Source organism: Podarcis raffonei, chromosome 2 (genome assembly GCF_027172205.1).
Source record: "Podarcis raffonei isolate rPodRaf1 chromosome 2, rPodRaf1.pri, whole genome shotgun sequence".
Taxonomy (NCBI): Eukaryota; Metazoa; Chordata; class Lepidosauria; order Squamata; family Lacertidae; genus Podarcis; species Podarcis raffonei.
The window spans coordinates 79,077,935-79,097,913 of NC_070603.1; the positions used below are offsets into that span (position 1 = coordinate 79,077,935).

At 38.5% G+C, this 19,979-nt stretch overlaps 1 protein-coding gene across 13 annotated transcripts in view; it reads right to left on the reverse strand.

Moving 5' to 3' along the window:
• RAF1 (Raf-1 proto-oncogene, serine/threonine kinase) overlaps positions 1-19,979 on the reverse strand; it is a 72,968-nt gene that overhangs the window by 13,357 nt on the left and 39,632 nt on the right. For 4 of the 13 annotated variants that reach the window (XM_053377676.1, XM_053377682.1, XM_053377674.1 and 1 more), the window contains exons 2-10: positions 17,528-17,618; positions 14,603-14,729; positions 9,412-9,641; positions 7,493-7,605; positions 6,436-6,538; positions 4,705-4,862; positions 4,457-4,555; positions 2,942-3,095; positions 468-527 (exon numbers count right to left, since the gene is read on the reverse strand). In XM_053377676.1, coding sequence (XP_053233651.1) covers positions 468-527; positions 2,942-3,095; positions 4,457-4,555; positions 4,705-4,862; positions 6,436-6,538; positions 7,493-7,605; positions 9,412-9,618 — 894 coding nt within the window. In that variant the 5' untranslated portion in view covers positions 9,619-9,641; positions 14,603-14,729; positions 17,528-17,618. Of the gene's footprint in view, positions 1-467; positions 528-2,941; positions 3,096-4,456; positions 4,556-4,704; positions 4,863-6,435; positions 6,539-7,492; positions 7,606-9,411; positions 9,642-14,602; positions 14,730-17,527; positions 17,619-19,979 lie in introns of those variants that run through there. The other 9 variants (XM_053377678.1, XM_053377679.1, XM_053377684.1 and 6 more) reach the window with 6 other exon arrangements.

Sequence of the window (19,979 nt, forward strand, 5' to 3'; positions counted from 1 at the left end):
TTCTGTGCCTTCTTCTATAATCACAAGCCTTCATTTATTGAATGCTTGCTTTATATAAAGCTAAATTATTCAGATGTCTGTGTAGCTTCTTGTTGACAGCACACTATAATCCACCAACCCTAAAAAGCAGTTTAAAGAATGACATTTCTGGGGTTTTTTATTCAACCAGCATGCCCACTTACCATTTTAACATACAACCACATCCATGAGAGCAATGCTAAAAGGAACAGGTTTACTCCAGAAGCTATGGATTTTGCTCTGTACCACTGAAAGCTTCATCTGTGTAGTGCAAATTCTATTTTGTATTACGAACTCTGGGTTTTAGTACTAGAACTAAACAAACATGCCACACTGGTCTTTCCAAATGCAACTGTTAAGCTACAGTTATGTTAACTCACACTAATTTGGCCAACTCTCTTAGCAATCCTGTTAACTGAAGAAAGCAAAGGCATCCAGATAATACCTACTCTTCCCCTTAAACAGAATCGTCTGCACCAGGACCTGGGAGAAGCATTCAGGCTGTTATTCTAATTCAAAGCAATGAGAAATAAGAAAAGAACAGAGGAAGTAGTAAAAAAATAGTTTTCAGCTGCTAAAAAGGAAAGTAGTAACAACAAGGAAAGAAGACAACTTGAAAGAAAAGAGAGTTAACACATTAGCTATGTGAATGTTATTTTATATAGGAACTGCAGATTAAAACTGATGCAAGAATGCTCTTAAGGTTAGGCAGGCAGACATTCCACCAACCATGAAATATGCTCCAGGGAAAGTTTTCTAAATCATCTCTCCGCATTTTCAAAACTTGATAGTATTCCAGTTCTGCCATAAGTAGACTCACAAGAAAAGAACAGTTCAAGAGGGGCTATGAGATTTTAATCTCTACAAGGCAGATGTATAGAGAATCTGATTATACCCGATACTGATCCAAGCAGAGATAATCTAATCAAACAGATCTGCAATTCAACAAGACGCTAGATGCCATTTTATACAAAGGGTTCACTATTCTAGGGTAAAATCCAAAGAGAGAACTCTAGGACTCAGGAGCCTGAGATGCAACAACAACAACAACAACCATGGTTTTCTCCTCTCCAACTCAAAACACAATTCCAGGGAAGATTTCCTAGCCTGCCTTGAGATACTAAAGGTATTGCTACTTTCAAAAACCTAAACCATCCTAAAAGGTAAGCATTTACATAAGAATAATTGGGAGCCCAAAATAAAGTTCATCCCACTCATCCTATCAAAACATCCAATAAATTAAAGTGGGAGAACAGAAAGCTAGGGGCTACAGATTTCATGATTCTTATAGATGAGGCAATGAACACCAGAATTCTGCAGCTAGGTAACAAATTTTATACAAATAAAACTATATTTGCATATATAAATCAAAGTTGCATATACCCGTCTTACTTTGCACAATTTCTTCTACTATCAATGAGAAAGGTCAAAAGCTATCATAAGCACTCAAATTCTTCCCTTGCTCAGCTTCTCACCATTCCGAGTCACTCAGTCAGTATCTGTAGTCTTAAACTCAGCACTTGCTGAATTTCATGTCCTAAACCAGTCTTGCCCTCTAAACGGCCACAGTAGCTGGGGATTATGAGAGCTGTAGTCAAACAACATCTGAAGGACCATACACTGGTGAAGGGTACTCCGAGCCACTTTCTGAGATATCACACAACTGTGCAATCATGGGATACACATCCCTGATAAAAAGAGTGTTACCACATTACAAAACTTCAGCTGCAAAATGGTGTTTGCTTTCTGGCACACTGAAAGCCAGCTGGACCAATAAGGGAATTCCAATACTGTAGGGTGGCTCTCTAAAAATTCCTGGAAAAGAACTTTACCATCAAAGCTTTAATGGCTCTACCAAGTGATTTTTGTCTTTAAACTAGTGATAAGCTCCAAAGTTCAAAAACAGGGGCAGGGGACGTTCAGTAATGATGTTTCCCAGCTCAGGAACCCCCAAGCCCATTACAAGTTTGGGTCCAGATCTTAAAGGGCTTAGCCTAACACCATCCCTTGTAACAAGCTGCCACTTTCTTTTCTATTCTGATTTACCAGCAAGCTGGGGCAGGAAAGTCTCACTTTAGTGCCCCCATTAGAATTTTAGCGCTGCCATGGAAGCATCCCCGGCACAAGGATTCATGGAACTTACTAGGATGACGAAATAAATTTTGAGGAAGGAGGTAAGAGGCAGAGGAGGTACCTCAGAATTGTCACACTGGAAGAGGGATGGAGCCTTAAACTGAGGATAAAGCATAGCTTGATTTGGGGTTAAGTTTGACTCTGACCCAAACTAAATTGTTTGATATCATTCCAAACAGAATTTGAGTGAGTTTATCCATCACTACTTACAACACCTAATCTGTGCTAAAAGCTATCAAGAACATATTCGTCATGCTGTCACCTACTATCTTGCTATGCTGTCTCTGTAGTAGGAGAAGAAAAGCAATATAAAAAGCCAAATGAAAATTACTGTTATAAGGGGGGGGGGGCTGCACACAACTGAACCCTCAAGATCTTGATATTAAAAAGAAATCTGTTTAAGGAGATGTGAGTGGATCTTTTGTTCTATTCAGTGAGATACTGTAAACTGTTATATTTTGTAAGACAGAAACTCTCTGTTTTAACTGGATTAACACAGGCCATACTTCTATGGAAATATTAACTGATTAGCAAAAGTGATAGCAACAGAAATAATGAGATGTCACTAAGTTGGTCACATATTGGCTACAAGCATCCTGTTCTCTGATCCTTCAAATCATAGTAAAGAATTGGTAACAAACTATGGGGAGTTAGAACGTCAGCTGAGAACTGCGGTTTGGCAAACTCTGTGTTCTATGAAAACAGGAATGCGGCCATTATAACCTGCAGTAAGTATTAAACCAATATGCAATTCAGAAACAACTGGCTAAATACCCAGAAATAGGAATACCTCAATTATTCGGTTATCCACGGGCATAGTTGTGCTGACCATGTGGACATTTGGTGTTGATGTAGATCTCTGTCTTTGAGAAAGGGAGCCCTCGGGAGATGGATTTGATGTGCTGAATGTGAAGGCATGAGGTGTAGAATATCTGTGTTGAGAACTAAAGGATGGAAACAAACATTTTTCATTTCTGCTACTAGGAAATGGTGATTCATTGTTAAGCATCAGAAAAGCTGTTCTCTAGTAGATATTACTGCTGTAGAGTCTACTTCTCTTGAAATAAAATTAATATATGATCAGATTAGTCTGGTTCAGATGTAACTATCTCAGTTGAACAAACCAGAGTTTAAATGGACTGGGAACCAAGCATGTATGTGCCCACACTCTCCCATCTCATCCCTCCAGACATTTCCTCCCACTTCTGTGCCTGACTTTGGCAAAGCTTTCCTGGCTTCTTAAAACAATGGTTTCCCATGCATCCAAACTGAGAAACTGCGGTTTAAGAGCTATCTCTAAACCAAAATATCAAACCAGATCAGTTTGTCAAATTTTGTTCAATTTGCCATCATTAAGTGCCGTTCCAAATTACTACTAAGAATGCAGTTGCAAAGTGAGGAGGCTTCGCAAAATCTCCGCATATTGTTGTCCATCCCATAAGCAGGCACTTAGCTTGCCTTCAGATGTGAGGATGATTATAGGAAAGAATTAGCTATCACTGAATAAACCTATTGGATGAATGTTTCCCAACTATGGAATACTAACAGGTCTGGTTGTTAATTCCAAGCACTGAGGTTACCGCACCCTGTCCTACCTTCACACTATCCAGCTCCCTGTCTGAATCCTGGGTTCAAGAAAACTTTGGTTTGGTTTGCCCTGGCTCTCCAAACCCAGATTTAAGACCATTGCTTGTAATGGTCTTCCAGTTCTCCTTTAGAAGAGGACCACATGAAACACAGTTTGCTAATCTGCTTGCTACAGCCAACTATGCCATGCAGAGACCAGGAAGTGAGGGAGGGGTCCAACTACATGACACACAGGACAGCCAAACCATAAATGTATGTGGATAGGCCCTATTTTAAAAAAAATAACTAAAATATTAATATACTAATAGCATTTTAACTTGTAAAACACTAACCCTTGGTGCTTAGCATGCAGTAAGGAGAGTTTTGTCTAAGATATTCACACCAAGCTTCTTTTGCACATTGCTACCCAGGCTATTACAACACTACCATTATGAATTACAGTCGTACCTTGGACGCTGAACAGAATCCGTTCCGGAATTCCGTTCAACTTCCAAACGTCCGAAAACCAAATCACAGCTTCTGATTGGCTGCAGGAAGCTCCTGCAGCCAATCAGAAACCGCAGAAGCCCCGTCGGACATTCGGGTTCCAAAATAACTTTCACAAACTGGAACATTCACTTTGCAGCGTTCAGGAGCTAAAACGTCCAAGTTCCAGGGTGTTCGGGATCCAAGATACAGCTGTATAGCAAAACACAACAAAAACCAAAGTTCAACTCACTTAACAGGTATCCTGGACACGGACTCCCGCATTCGCCGAGTCGTTAAGGGAGGTAGCGCAGGGACACCAGTATCACCAACATTTGGGTGTGGAAACAATCTGAAATCAAAAGCATGCAGCTGAGCAAAAAAGAAAAAAATAAGCAGATTTTTACTAAATTCAATAGGCCTTTATGTTTGAACCAGTGCATTTATTCTAATTTTAAAATAGCTGCATTTTTTTTTTTTAAGGTTAAAAATAACTCTTACAAGAGTTGCCGGATGTTGCTCCAGTCCACACACATGGTAGGAACTTTTGTGCTGCAGTGTTCATGGAATTTATAACCGCAGGTTTGACACCGGAATCCATTTAGTAAAAACTTCTGGCAGATGTCACAGTATGCAAGCTTTAGAAAGGTCTTCCGTGCCTGGAAAATAAATTTTGTATCTAAGTTTGTATGAGGTAGCCAATTTATGAAGCTTCTTACATATTTGTTCCAAATTGCTTGTTACCACATTATCATTAAATATTTCACATTTTACCATTGGAATTAACTTTTATGAATAAAGCTGTAGCTTTAAACATGCTTTGCTCAAAATATACTGTCTCACAAACAGCCAATATTAATATATTTTAGTTTTCAAAACACAGGTGATTTTCACCAGAAACTTGGGGGGGGGGGGGAGAATTCAGATTATTCACATTTTCAGAAATTGCTTTATTTTCACTTGCAACCATATACATTAGACTAGAAAGAAACCAAAACCCAGCATTTGAGTAAGTTTAAACGAGCAGCTTTTGTAGCCACAGTGTTATTTGATCAGAGAACTACCGTATTTTTTGCACCATAACACTCACTTTTTTCCTCCTAGAAAGTAAGGGAAAATGTCTGTGCGTGTTATGGAGGAAATGCCTACGGGTGGCATGCCTACGGATTTTCCTCCTCTAAAAACTATGTGCGTGTTATGGTCGGGTGCGTGTTATAGAGCGAAAAATACGGTACATTTATAGTTCATGTCCATATGAGCAGAAAGCGAACTCAATCTCCTAATCAAAACTCACCTTCTCCATGAAAACTGTTCCTTAACCCCTTAGTTCTCCCTCCCAATTTAGACAGTATAGGCAAGTGCATTCGCTCACAGTGTTACTCTTGCTCTTCTTCCCTCTCATTATATTCCATAGTGGACCAGTTCATATGTCATGGGCAAACCAAACTATATCTTGCTGTAAACAAGCAAATATGCTGGTGTATGCTGCTCAAATCTACTCACCCATCCTGCAGGAAACAGCCCCCGGCACTAGTTTAGTGTTACATATGAACCAGCACTTATGCTTTATTTATCCCTCTTGCGGTTTGTTTAGAGAGAGGCAAAACACACAGCACTAAAAAAGCGCTGTGCTTTGTTTCCTTCTGACTTGGGGAAGGGAGGAGCAGGACAGGCATGCTTTGAACAGCAAGCAATAGTGTGTTTGCTCATTCACAGTACAGTCACAGTTAGGTTTACCATGATGTGTGAACCAGGCCAAGAAAGGAGATGCTTTTAGTCTTGACCTCCAAGCATGTGGATTCCTGATCTCAGAAGAATACCTCAGTGTCTACTGCCACAGGGGCAACAAAAGAATAAAAAGCTAAAGGATGTTAACTGAGGCAGTCTTTGCCAACCCAATGCCCTCTGTATGTTTTGGACTACCATTTCCATCATCAATGGCCATGCTGGCTAATGGGATTTTGTCAAAAAACATTTGGAGGGGACTAGGTTGGGGAAGACAATGCCCTAAGGGTCTGGACTGCTTTTAAAAACATCGTTGATTTTCTGCCAAGATTGGAAAGGTAAGAACACTTAGATATATTGCAACACTTGCTTTGTGTGCTGTTTTGAGGTCAAAGTATTATGAAACCTTTTGAGGACTACTGTTGTATAATTTCTTATAAAGTCTTGTCAGCTGTACTCCCATGAGGTATTTCCAAATATTTTGTACATACAAAAGAATCAACATACAAAGTTGTGTGTCGTAAGCGGAACATGATCCAGGAAATCCACTTGCAATTCTTCTCCAATCAAGGATGCAGCATCTGTACCCCAATCCAGCCGTGCTTTTTTACTGAAAAGGTGGGAAGAAAATATGCTGAATGAATTCCATTTTCAAGTGTATGAGAACAAAAAAGTTTTTAACTTTTAACCAATAGTCTTAAACCAAATCGCTTAAAAGTTCAGAGCTACCTGAAATGTGTGTGAACATACACTAGTTTAATAAGTGGCAACATTCAAAATAAAAGAAAGACGTAGATACCAAAATCTTAATGGCGGCCTTAATGATATGGAAGTTGTATAATGGATTTGAGCCCTAAAGTTGTCTGAAATTAACAGATTCAAGTTCAAAAATAAAATCTCACAAATAATTGATCCAGGACTGTGGCTTAACACAGCGTTCTATACCAGCCATCAGTAGTGTGAAGTCAATTAAGTTACCTTCACTCCCTCAACTTGTTAAAGAATCATTTGGTACTTAAAAACAGTAGATTCCTGGCCCTATAAAAAGCGCATTAAGTCTTATACCGCCCTTTGTCCATAAATCTCAGGGCGGTTCACAGGATAAAATGAGATTATCCAAACTGAAATTTATATTCGAGCAGATAAAACTTTCCAACATTTTAGCTAAACCTAAAAAGATAACACTCTACAAGTATCATATAAAAATGAACTGAAGAAAATTCTATGAACTGAAGAAAATTCTAGCTTTATTTCCTTCAAAGTTCAGAATAAGCAAAACAATTGATTTCACTTAGAATAAGCAAAACAATAATTGATTTCACTTAGGACAATGCAGCCACTTTAAATTCTTTGCATTCCCGCTGACTTCAATAGAACAGTTAAGCTTATATTGAATTCTCTCCATTTGAATCTATGCAACACCAAATTTGGTTGGTGTGCCCTTTGTGATTTTGTACTGTTTGAATCACTGAACATTATAAATGTGAAGCAAACAAAATACAGGGAACACTATGGGAAGGAACTGCTTGAATGGTTTCATAAAACGTAATATTTCAATTCTTACCCTTTGTGTTCATTAAGTAATCTAAAAACAGCACAGCATTCCGGCTGCAGGCCTCTAACTTTGAGTGCTTTCATGAGACAATCATGAAGGGTCATTCCATTACGCACATTCACCTGTTAAAAAAGTAGTAGTTTTAATTCTGAAACATTTTCATTCTTCAGTCATGGAGCACGAATTACAGTGTGGTTATCAATCACTGGATGACTACAATTACACAATACTATCATAAATGAAAATTGCCATTACGGAGTTTTACACTTGTAATGCTGCTAATTCTGTGATCAAAAACTGAAGCGAAGGGATATCAGCTCTGCCCATGGCATGATGGATAACAACAACAATTGGGGGGAGAGAAAGACATAACATCTTACAAGGACAGGAAGAAACATCACGGACTGAATAATTGCCACACACATGAAAGAACAATGATATAGTTTTAGTTCCTCACATGAAGTTTTAGAAATCATTTAATGTGTCAACATGAATAGAAGTTATTAATATTGCAGTTGTTGTGTAAGGGGTGACTATTATGACCGGAATATAACTGAAACTAGTAAGATTTTAGAACACAGAAATAAATAAAATTAGAAAGTCAAAAAATCTAGAACACGGGGGCCCACCTTAATTAAATAAGGTAATTTAGTATTTGAATTATTGGTAATAATAATTGTATTATAAATTGGCATTGTTATAATGAGGCTATTATTGGAATGTAATTGAAAACTAATAAACGTTTATTATAAAAAAAACTGAACGAAGGGAATCGAGTCTCCAACACTTCTTCATTGCAGATTCAATCCACATTTTCCTTGTTTGCCTAAAGCTGCTGTCTTAAAACCTAACACCTGGAAGTAAACCCCACTGACATCCACAGGACTTCATTCAGAGCAGATGTAAATAGGATTGCACTGTAGACATGAATGGCATTGCCTAAAACAATTAGTCAGGTTTTTTAGTGTCACAGCTGCACTGGCACTAGCCATGGTTAGTTACTGCTAACAAGTGTTCCCATCGGTTGAAACACTGAATAAGTGGGAACCATGGTAAGCCAACAAGGAAGAATGTTAGGGGCGGGGATTGGGAGTGAATCTGCTCCTACTAGTTTAATCTTGATAAAGAAATCAGCAGCACTGTATCTGCACTGTAAACACTCACCTCGTAGACATTTGCAACGTTCAGGAGGAAAGTGAGCAGAATGACAAAGGCTGAATTCTCCCACTCTATATCTAGCTAAGAAATCAGGCAGACTGCCAAAAGGGGAGTTCCCCTCTTATGCACTCAGCACAGAAATGCAGGAGGCTGCTGGGGAGCGGGGAGGGGAGTCAGAGCTCTCCATCCATCCTCTGCTAGTAGGCCAGTAAATATTTTCAGACTAATAATTTTTGTGGGCTTATTTACAAGGCCGGTGAAAGCAGTACCTTTAAGCAAGGACAGAAAGTCATATGATAGGCTTATCGAAACGTCTGACAGAATCCAATCTAGGTCTGCTGCGATTAACCTGAGCTGATGTCACTTGTGTTGCTGACATTTAACAATCTGCATATTGATTTTACGATTTTAATACAACTTTGCAAGCCTTTAGGATATACTTATAAATCACTTTAAAGTCAGAAGCAAAAAGAAAACCAAGATGCTTTTTCTGGCTAACACTGCTTTAGTATCCAAAATAATCCATCAGCAGAGGGCCTATTCATAAGAGACAGGATCGCATATTCATTGAAGTGATACAAATCTCATTGCTCTTCCCAAAATTATGCATGTGTATATTGGGTCAACATGTTGAACAAAACATCACTGTATCCATCCTGAAGCATCTACATTTAAACATTATTAGCCCACTGGGGCACAGGAATGTTTATGCACTGGTGGGGGGGAAACAGCCAATCTTTCATCTTGCACAAAACAAGAAACAGACTCACCACTGTGCGTTGCTTGTTAGGCAAGAAAACACGAATGGTATTGCTTGTCTTGGAAGAATCTGAAAGTTTCCCATCATCAGATGCTCTACGCTGATAGCTGTACTGCTGGACAATAGTAGGTGAAATACAGCTGGATCCATTGAAGACAGAATCCTTTAATCCAATTCCATCAGTTAGAGCCTTCCAAGCCCCATGAATGTGGTCCATTGAAGCAGTCGAAGCAGTAAAACCTTTTAAAAGAAGTACAAACACATTCTGAAAACAAGTCTCCTTAAGTGCAAAACCCAAAACAGTTAGATTGTTCAACTATAAATGAAACATTTGTGGTACTCGGGTATAGGCCAATGAATTATAATTTGCACAATCAAGGGCAAGAAAACCTTGTCAACAGCTATGCTTATTTTTCTTTTGTGAGTGTTCATATGCACAGATATACACCTAAATTTCTGCAACCGCATGCTGTGTCCATCAGTAAGGAAAATTGTGTGATGCATGTGTGACACAGTACAGATTCTTAGACTCTGCAAATTAGAAGCCTTCACTCACTGAACAGCTAAAGGGATGCCAATCCCGAGACAATGTAACTTTCTCTAACCCTCCATAGAATCAAACTGAGATGTTAAGATATGTATATGTGAGTTAAATATCAATTTAATATGTTTTATTTTAATTAATGTAAACTACTTTTCTCCCAGAAGTCTGCATTTAGCAGTACCAAGAGACATTGATTCACGACTACATTGTTAGCGAATTTACATATTTGTTCAGAATCTCAATTACGATGGACCCTCTGGATACGGATTTAATTCGTTCCAGGGGTCCATGTGAACCCCGAAAAATCCGTAACCAGAGGCACCGCTTCTGTGCGCACACAAGCGACAAAACCCAGAAAAATACTTCCGGGTTTGCCGCTTTTACAACCCAAAGATTACGTATCCAGAGAGGTACGTAACCCGAGAGTCCACTGTATAGCTCTATTCATGTGCTACTTGCATAAAGGGGTGGTCATGCAATCAAGGTGTAACAGGGCCACACTACTGGCCCACCCCAGAGGTCACATGGCTTCGCTCAGCCCCATCCCTGTTGTCCTCACATTAAGTGTGGATGTCTGCAGATGGAAAGCCTACATATGTAGATGTACAAACCTAATGAATAGACAACAGGGGAAGCCAACCAACTTCAGAAGAGGGGTGGCAGCCAACAGTGTAACTGTGCTTTCACTTTAGTGTGTGAGCACACCTTCATATCAGTAGCATACATATGTAGAGTGTCTATGCACAATTTGATTGCAAATTTAGTAGGCCATCAAATATTTTTTTAGACTGTGGGCCTACACGCTTCCAAGTTTAATAAGCCCATTGAACATAATGGGAATTACTTCGGTGCAAACATGCATAGGATTGAGCTGCCAGTTGACTAATTACTGCATTTAAGTAAGCCTGCATATAAAAATTTCAGGATACTTATCCTTTTTCCAATACTGGTCTAATACAATTTACAACTTAACAGAAGTTCCCATTTACTGTCAGAAAATTATTGTATATTTTCTTTTTCAGTCCCTATTACAGTAACATAGTAGAATCAAACCAGGCTAAAAGGAAAAAGAGCCTTTATCCCTCAACTGCACCAATCAAAAATGGGTCCTGATGTTTAACTGGTTAAAGCTGAAATTGATTAATCAACTGATTAAAAATATTTAAGCTAGCAGTCGTAACATTTAGATTTCCTTCCCACTATTTAAAGGGTGAGAAATAAATCATTTAATTGTATTACTGCAACCTATAGGTTAAAATTGAGGCGCAATTATTTCCCATGGTCACACAATGAATTACATGGTTGATCTGGGATTTGTCAAACATTTTGTATCAGATTCCAACCAACTTATATTGGAAAGTTTGGAGGAAATTTTCCATTCCAAAATGCACATACATGTCCAGAATTACATAATAAATAAATAAATAAATAAATAAATAAATAAATAAATAAATAAATAAATAATTTATTTATTTATTTATACCCCGCCCATCTGGCTGGGCCTCCCCAGCCACTCTGGGCGGCTTCCATAGAAACCAAAAATACAGTAAATAAAACCATGAGGGATCCCTATCATGAGCAGAGAAAATGCAGAAGAAGAATGCAGGCAAAGGGATACAATTGAAAGGAAAAGAGGTAGTGATCTGTAGGAAATCTGAAGTGTAGTTCAGAGTTGTTGGTAAAGTTAGTATTTAGAACTCATATTGCACATTTCAAGGATTCCAAGTGCATCAGATACAATAAGCCATTAACTACCTGCATAAGAAACGTACAAAAAAGGTAGAGACATCTAAAGGTAATAATAAACAGTTATTAGTTGGTTCAGGCTAGGATAAATCTTAATCAGCTTCTTGAGAAGTGGTGTCTCTCTTTAATTTGGTAGACCCTTCTTGTATTGTTTACTTCCATAGAGCAACCAAGTTCCTGTGAAATCAGAGCCAGCTAAGTGCAGTTCAAAAACTCCCTACAAACCAGAACTGAATCCAGGCACACAAGAAGAGGGCAAATTGGAAGGGAGGACATGCCTGGGCTCAAACATCTTTCATGCACTAAGAAACCAGTTGGCTGAAGCAGTCTATGGAGACAGTTTTCTTGTCCAATCAGATTTTAAAGCTACTAAACAGGCACTTAATTAGAAAAGATTCAAGACAAAAGCAGCTATGCAAAATTTCCCATTGCCATGTTGCCACTAATGTTCCTTACAATGCAATTCTCAGAAGTGTTTGCAGATCAAGGAACTTATAAATTTCAGAAATTTGTGGTCCTCAAGATGCTGCTGAACTACATCTCCCATCATTCCTCACCACTGGACATGCAGGCTGGGGCTGATGGAAGTTGAGTCCAACATCATCTGGAGGGCCACAGGTTTCCCACTTCTAATCTAGATCCTGCACATATCTGCAAATTATGTTACTGGAATAGAAAACCAACTAGGTGTGTTTGTTGCCCTTGCCAGTGTCAACATTTCTACAGGTCAAAAAAGTGAACAACAAACAGTAGTGCTTTGAACTGCCGGCTCTGACCACTTTCCTTATCAGGGTCAGCAACAGAGGTAGAATATTATCAGTGTTCAAATGTCAACTTATTACTACAACATGTGAAGGTATCAACTCTATTTGTCTCTTGCTTGCTTCCTTGCTTGTTTGGTAGATTCACATTCCATCTTTCTTTTAAGGCACTCACAGTGGCATACATGGCTCTCTCCTAATTTTATAGTTCTCAACAACTCTCTGAAGAAAGGTAGGCTTAGATTCAATGATCATCTCAAGGCCATCATCCAATGAAAGGGGATTTAAACCCAAATCTCTCTGGCCCTAGTCTTGAAACTCTAACCACTAAATCATATTGTACCATTAATATTCCAAACATAATTCCAGGGCTCCCTTCATATATGGGAATATTTCAATTCAATCTCAAAAGCCTAGCAGGCAGAGGGAGGAAGTTGCTGAAGGCCAACCATTTAGCTTCATGTCTGTGCTGGCTCATTCAAATGTAAGAATATCCAGTTCAAATCCTGACTTGATATAAAACCACTGGCCTGGGATTCAGAGTTGCCCTTCCTTCATGAAAGGGCCTTTGATGCAGCAGACGTTCCGCTGACAGAAAGAGGAGGTGGCAATTTTCACCAATACTCTTCCCACGTACAACCCTCCCACACTAATCCAGAGGGTTCCAGAACAAATTGGGGGTGAGGGATCCATGCAAGACAAATCAGCAAAAAAATGCCTCACTTTTCTTAAATGATCTCTGAATTGAATCCACTGTGTGGCTTTTGGAGAAATAACTCATAGTCTAACCATCCTCAATGGGCTGTTGGGAGGTTAAAACGGTATTCTGAGTCCCTAAGCGGGAGCATAGGACACAAATGTAACAAAACACAGCTGAACAGGGATTTCACCTCCCTACTTGAAACACAACACACTCTGGATTAATTTAGCGATTACTCATCTATAACACCAGTTTAAAATGGAGTCTGATATGCTATTTTTTAATACAACAGAATAATCAAGCAAACAGTTGGAATAACTTAAAGCAATGACAAAACAAAGAGTTAGCTGTAGAACTTTGTGAATCCTAAAATATTATTTTTGTTGTAACTGTGATGTTTAGCTTATTTTTTAGTAGTTTTGTTAACAAGTGTTTCATAGATGCTAATTGTTTTGATTTGTAATTGTTTTACTGGTTTGTTATTTATTCTGTATGATTTCTGCTATATTTATGGTGTTCTATTATGTTACTGTTATTTATTGTTTGTAAGCCGCTTTGGAATTAATTTGAATGAAAAGTGGCAGAGAAATATAATCAAGTATAATCAATCAATCAAAAGTCTCAGACATAGTGACAGGAAAGCATTGACTGCTGGGCCAAATTCAATCAATTACAGACCGCAATCCACTGACAGAGGTTCTTTTCTTCATTTGCCCACCTAAGTTCTACTCAAGAGTAAACCCATTGAAATTTTGTCAACTAAACGAACATGCACCAGAGACACTGTATTTTCAAGTGGTGGTCCCTGATCTATGAAACTCCCACACAAGGGATATGAGTTGGCACCATCAGTTCTAGCCTTCAAAAAGGTTTTGAAGGCCTCTCTCTTAAATGGCCTTCAACCAAGATTATTTTATTTAGTTGGTGCTGCCTTTTAAACTATTGGGATTTTTTTTATTTATGGGTTTTGATTTTACATTGTGTAACCAGTTTCATACTGTGTCATATTGGAATTGGAATTTTCTTGTGTTTTATGTTCCGTAAGCCACCTTCAGTGGACTCTGTCCTGAAATGCAGCCAAAATATAGCCAAAATAAATAAAGCAGACAGCAAGAACAGAAGGTCAAAAGAAGAGGGGCAGCTACTTTCTCACTCATGTAATCTTGACTCTTTTCCCCACAGTACTGCAAACAGAGGAAGGAAGTAGATTAGCACAGCGAGTTATTGCTAGACAATTGGCATCTATAATTCCTTCCCCCATGCCGATTCTCAACCCTCCATGTCAGAAACTGTACCAAGGAAAGAAAAGTAAGATTAATCCATGCCAAGGGAGAAGCAGCAGCTGCAGCAGCTACTGTGTGAGGAGGGTGCTTGAGAACAAATTCACACTGAGAGTATGACACTTGGTTCTCCATCAACCCTACCCCTTTACCCTGAGAAGCCAACCTACCAAACTAGTTGTAGAGCAGGACTCCAATGTATTAAGAATCCAGAGTCTACTCCTTTCACTTATGAGTTTTCACCTCAAGCAGGCTCCTGTCAGTATGCACTTGGGAGACTGGTAGTTCTTTTCAACTCTGCATTTAAAAAAGTTAGATAAGGTCAATGTTGAGTCTTGCAAATACACAAGTTAACTGAGCACAATGAACGGAACCAGGCAACAGTCCCCATAAGAAATCATGCAAGTTCTGAAAAAAAAGTCATTGTAGCCAGTATAGAGGCAGTTCTTTGATTATTGCAATCTATAAGACTATGGCCATCTACAAGCATCAAGGCTACAAGCATCAAATCTGCAATTTTCCTAAGACAAAAGCACGTCTTAAAATGTTCAATCCTGGCACATTGTCTTGTTTAAAACTTCCTGTAGACTACTGGTTTGGTTGCATTATGCAAAAGAAACTATTTCTCTTTTACAGTTCTTTGTGTACACCAGAAGTTCCCTGCCACCTTTTCCTTTGCTACATTATTTCTGGTTGTCATTTTTGTATGATGATATGCCATAATGCAATATATAGGAGATATTCCCTTTAAACTGCTACTGATATTACTAGCACTTCCAAGCAACCATGGGCAGGACTGGGATAAAAATTTAGCTATAAGAATTGTTCCATGAGGGCAGCTACTGAGCAGAGTAAGAAACATTTTATTGAGGAAGAATTATCCAGATCATTAATTACTACATCACAAATAAATTCGCTCAGTAGCTAAATATAAAATAAACTAAATTCTGTAATATTTTTATAGGCAGAAATTCAAACTTGGCCAATTTAAACTAAAAAAAATTTTGAAAAATTATTTTTGTCATGTGTATTTTATGTTTTCCGTTCGAAGCTTTAAAAACGTTTAAAAGAAAGAAGCAAAAATGACCCAAGAGAACCTGACATGCATTAACAAAAAGACACCTTTGATTAGGCAAGGGAGAAAACAAAGCATCCTGTCTTCCTCAGGTATATAAATATGAGATAACCACACATTCAAATATGAAATATTTTCAGCCCTCCTTTTTTCTCATGTGCCAAAAGAAAACTCACAGCACTTGCTCAACTCCATAATATGCCAATTAAACACTCCAAATTAAGACAAATGGTTGAGGAGTGCCCCATGGCCTGGACGGCAGGAACAAGGATCACTGTGCTAAACCCAAAATTTTAAACCTAAACAAACTTGTAAACAGAGCCGAATAATGAACTAACATTTTGTTAAGCCTCAAAATTATGCACTTTACACATAAAATATACACCACACACAATACACCTAACTGTAATCCGATGGCTCTTTTAGAACAGAAAAACCTCCAATACACATATGGGGGGAAACCAAAGCAGGAAAAATATCAGGAAGGAGAGAAGTGGAACAAAGAAAAAGTTAAACACTACTGCCACTTTTCTGCTCCTGATCATTCTTTGAAAAAGAAAAGGAGTTCTGTCATATTTGCATGTAGTTTGGGGAAACAGGCAGATCTTCACTGGTTTAACTCTAACTGCAACACCTACAAGCTAATTTAAAAGATTTGTGGGGAAACTTATGTGTGTATGTCACTGAGGTAACAGCTAGCAATTCTACAGTGGGGTCTACATTCTAAAAATACAACAAATATATTTCCCTAAAAGCTGTACAGAACTCTTATAGCAATCTTAGTCTCAGTGTGTGTGTGTGTGTGTGTGTGTGTGTGTGAATTTTTGAAAGATGATAAACATTGCGGCTTGCAAACAAACTATAAACAGAAGTATAAATAATGACTAGTGGGAAGAAGTATACATTTTATCCTACACACTCACCCCCCCCCCAATAAAACCATCCCACCTTTTCTTGAGAGGTAAAGGTAGCTAACAAACAAAATCACTAAAATGAACAGATTTAAATGTAGCAGGCAGTCTAATGAAATCCTATGATGATATTATTATTATTATTATTATTATTATTATTATTATTATTATTACTACTACTACTACTACTACTACTACAACTACAATTTGTATACAGAGGTACCATGGGTTACAAACTTAATTCATTCTGGAAGTCCGTTCTTAAAACAACCCAAAGCGTCCTTAACTCGAGGCACGCATTCCCTACATAGGCTTCCTGAGGCCCCGGAAGCAGATTGCATTCATATCCCGGGGCAAAGTTCGCAACCCGGGACACCTACTTCCACGTTTGTGGAGTTCGTAACCCAAAGTGTTCATAAGCAGGACTGTTCGTAACCCAAGGTACCACTGTACCACCCTTCATCCATAGATCTCAGGGCAGTTCACAATATATAATTACAACATAAAAAGTACAAAAACATAATAGGATAGGGTTTTAAAATTTGAAAGGTTTACTGTTACACAGTGGGGGAGGCACACTTACACAGAGAGAGAGCATTAAAGAAGGTGTGGAAAACAGGACATTATACAACAAGATAGTTAGCTGAACAACAGAACTCCTCTCTCCATTCCCTACACCTTCCCAAATTTGCTCCAGAGGGTTGGGGAAACCCCTGAACAGATTTTGGAGTAATGTAGGAGAGAGAGGGGGGAAGTTCTGTGCTAACAGAACTACTTCATTGGATACTGGCTGTATAGCTCAAAGATCACATATAAACTAATATTGTATATTTTCTTGTAACCCCTGCATGTCAAAGCATAACAACCCAATAATTGTACTAAATTTTTAAACTCTCCTTCTTATGAAGATGGCAGCACATGATAACAGTTGAAAATCCAACACATGCAAAAAGCCTGAGTTCCTTTTCAACCCTCACTATATTCAACAGCTAACAAATGTTTCACAACTGAGGTATAATTCCAGATTAAGGGCTGGAGTACACATTACGCTTTGCCACTGGGATGCTGCCAAAACCATCATCCTGCTCATAACATAGAGAAGTACTTACTGTGTGGACCTCCGCGATCATGTTATGAATTTCCATGCTCCTGTTTTCAGCAGCATCACTGCCATGGCAAACGTAGTTATGTGCTCCAGCCCTAAGAACACCAAATGCAATATGTCCATCATAACTAGGCTCACACCAGATACATTAAGTACATATACTATAGATAATATTCTGAAAATATACAAGTTGGCTATATTCTTTAGCACATAATTCTCAATTGCCCTTCTTGGTACATACAAAGCAGCCAACTTTTCTGTTATGGACTCATGTTCAATGACAATATTTGCTAATCATCAGCACATAATGAAACACAGCTTAATTTTGATGTATATGTATGACCTTAAGCTTCATTAAGAGTGAAACGGGGAGGTTACCTCTATATGCATTTTTTAAAAAGGTAATAATATGATAATATACACATTTAGTTTCTAGATTCTAGGCAGCTCCATTTAACTGAGATCTTTGATATATGTTAATATGTTGTATCAAGAAGCTTGAAATAAATTTGCTCAGCTCTGGGGTTGAACAAGGGTTCCAAAACCAAACACAGCTAGACTTACCATTTCCCACCTGAATCCTGATCAGACACACTTTTGGAAGATTCAAGGCCTGTATAGTGTAGTGGGGAACCAGATATTTTGGACTCCATCCACCCCCCCCAAAAAAATTACATATCGTATTGTCTTTTCAGTGACTACTGAAGACCCTCATTTTTTCCAACAAGTCCTTTGAAGAGGAGATTTGTATCCACAGACTGTATCTGCATTAGATTTGAATTGTTTTCACATATGATTTGTTGAAAAAATATTTTTATAGATGAAATTGGTTTGTTTGCTTTCATCACTGATGGGATTCCAGTCATAACGGTCAGTAATAGTCAATCAGAGCCAACACACATAGCGATTAGGGTTGAACTAGGACCTGGGAGACCAGGGCTCAAATCCCCACTCATCTATGAAGCTCAATGAGTGACCTTGAGCCAGGTACAATCACTCAGTGTACCATACCTCGTATGAGGCTGCTGTGAGGATAAAATGGAGAAGGGAGAATCATGTAAAACACCTTGAGCTCCTTGAAAGAATGGTGGGATTGTAAAAGTAATTATATAAAAATATTCACAGTCTAAGTGGATAAAAGTTAGCATCACTCAAGCTGAGCCAAAGACAAAACATCCACACTGCCAAAGTGATGACAGATGCCTTAGTCACCTATCTGTAGGCTTTCAAAGCAGATTTTAATAGATGCATAAATTAGCATGTCCAGAAGAAGTCTGGAGAAATCCTTTAAAATCCTCACTGTATACACATACCAACTATTCAGAATTGAAGGCCTGTATTTTAAATGTGTTTTTTCTATAGAGAAAAGAATTGGTCTCAGTGGACAGATTTAAATATAATTCAGAGGTACTATACTGTAGAAGCCTTTCAGCATATCCACCACATTTAACATCCAATACTACACTGTAAAACTTGTATAACTGAATGTTTTAATTTCCAAATAATGTAGTCATGTAAATATTTTAATTAGATTACTATTTCTGCCATAAAATTATGACCATTCATATCAACTTTACAATGAAATTCTAAACATGCTAGACTGCAAGTTCCCCTCATTTATACAGCCTTCATTATGTACATGTATAGATTTTGGATTAGTTACCAATGAGCTAGCTATAATATATTTAGGGTTCAGAGGCATTTATCTTTCCAAATCAGAATGAAAGATTCCACAGGTGCTCTAACCCTGTATAAATATTTTTTTCTATATCATATTATTGTAATAGTAGCAATCATAATATTGCTAGAAACATATTGGGTTGCATCCTGTCAACAGAACTCTGTTCAACAGACACTTCCACTTAGGTGGGGGTGGGGAGAGGTAATTTTCACTGGTTCCTCCTTTCCGCAGGAGTGGAAGAATGAGGGACCAGAACAGCATGGGAGGTGGAATGGTGGGGAGATGGCGGGCTGCAGGAGAAATGAGATAAAATTGCCTTCTTTCACTTCACCCTGCATAACCCTCTGCTGAATCTTAGTCCCAAGTCTGGACCCCCCTCATGATATTTATAAGGTGTGAAAGGGCCCTTGTTAGCAATAGCAATAAGGAGATGAGTGGATCAACTTTATTGTAAATGCTACATGGAATGGCCTCTGCTGATTTGGAAAAGATCTACTTTTCATTAAAGACTAAAGAAAGTTAAATATTACTGTTTAGCACGGGGTAGCCAAAATGGTGCCCTCTGGATGTTGTGGACTACAACTCCCATCAGCACCAGCCAACATAACCAATGGTCAGGCATGGTGGGAGTTGTAGTCCACAACATCTGGAGAGGACCATATTGGCTGCCCTGGATCTGGATCACTTCCACCATAACCTCTTTCTGATGCCAGTAACAGATGGAAATGAAAAGTTAAGACACCACAGGCATTACGTCACCGACACCAGTAACTGC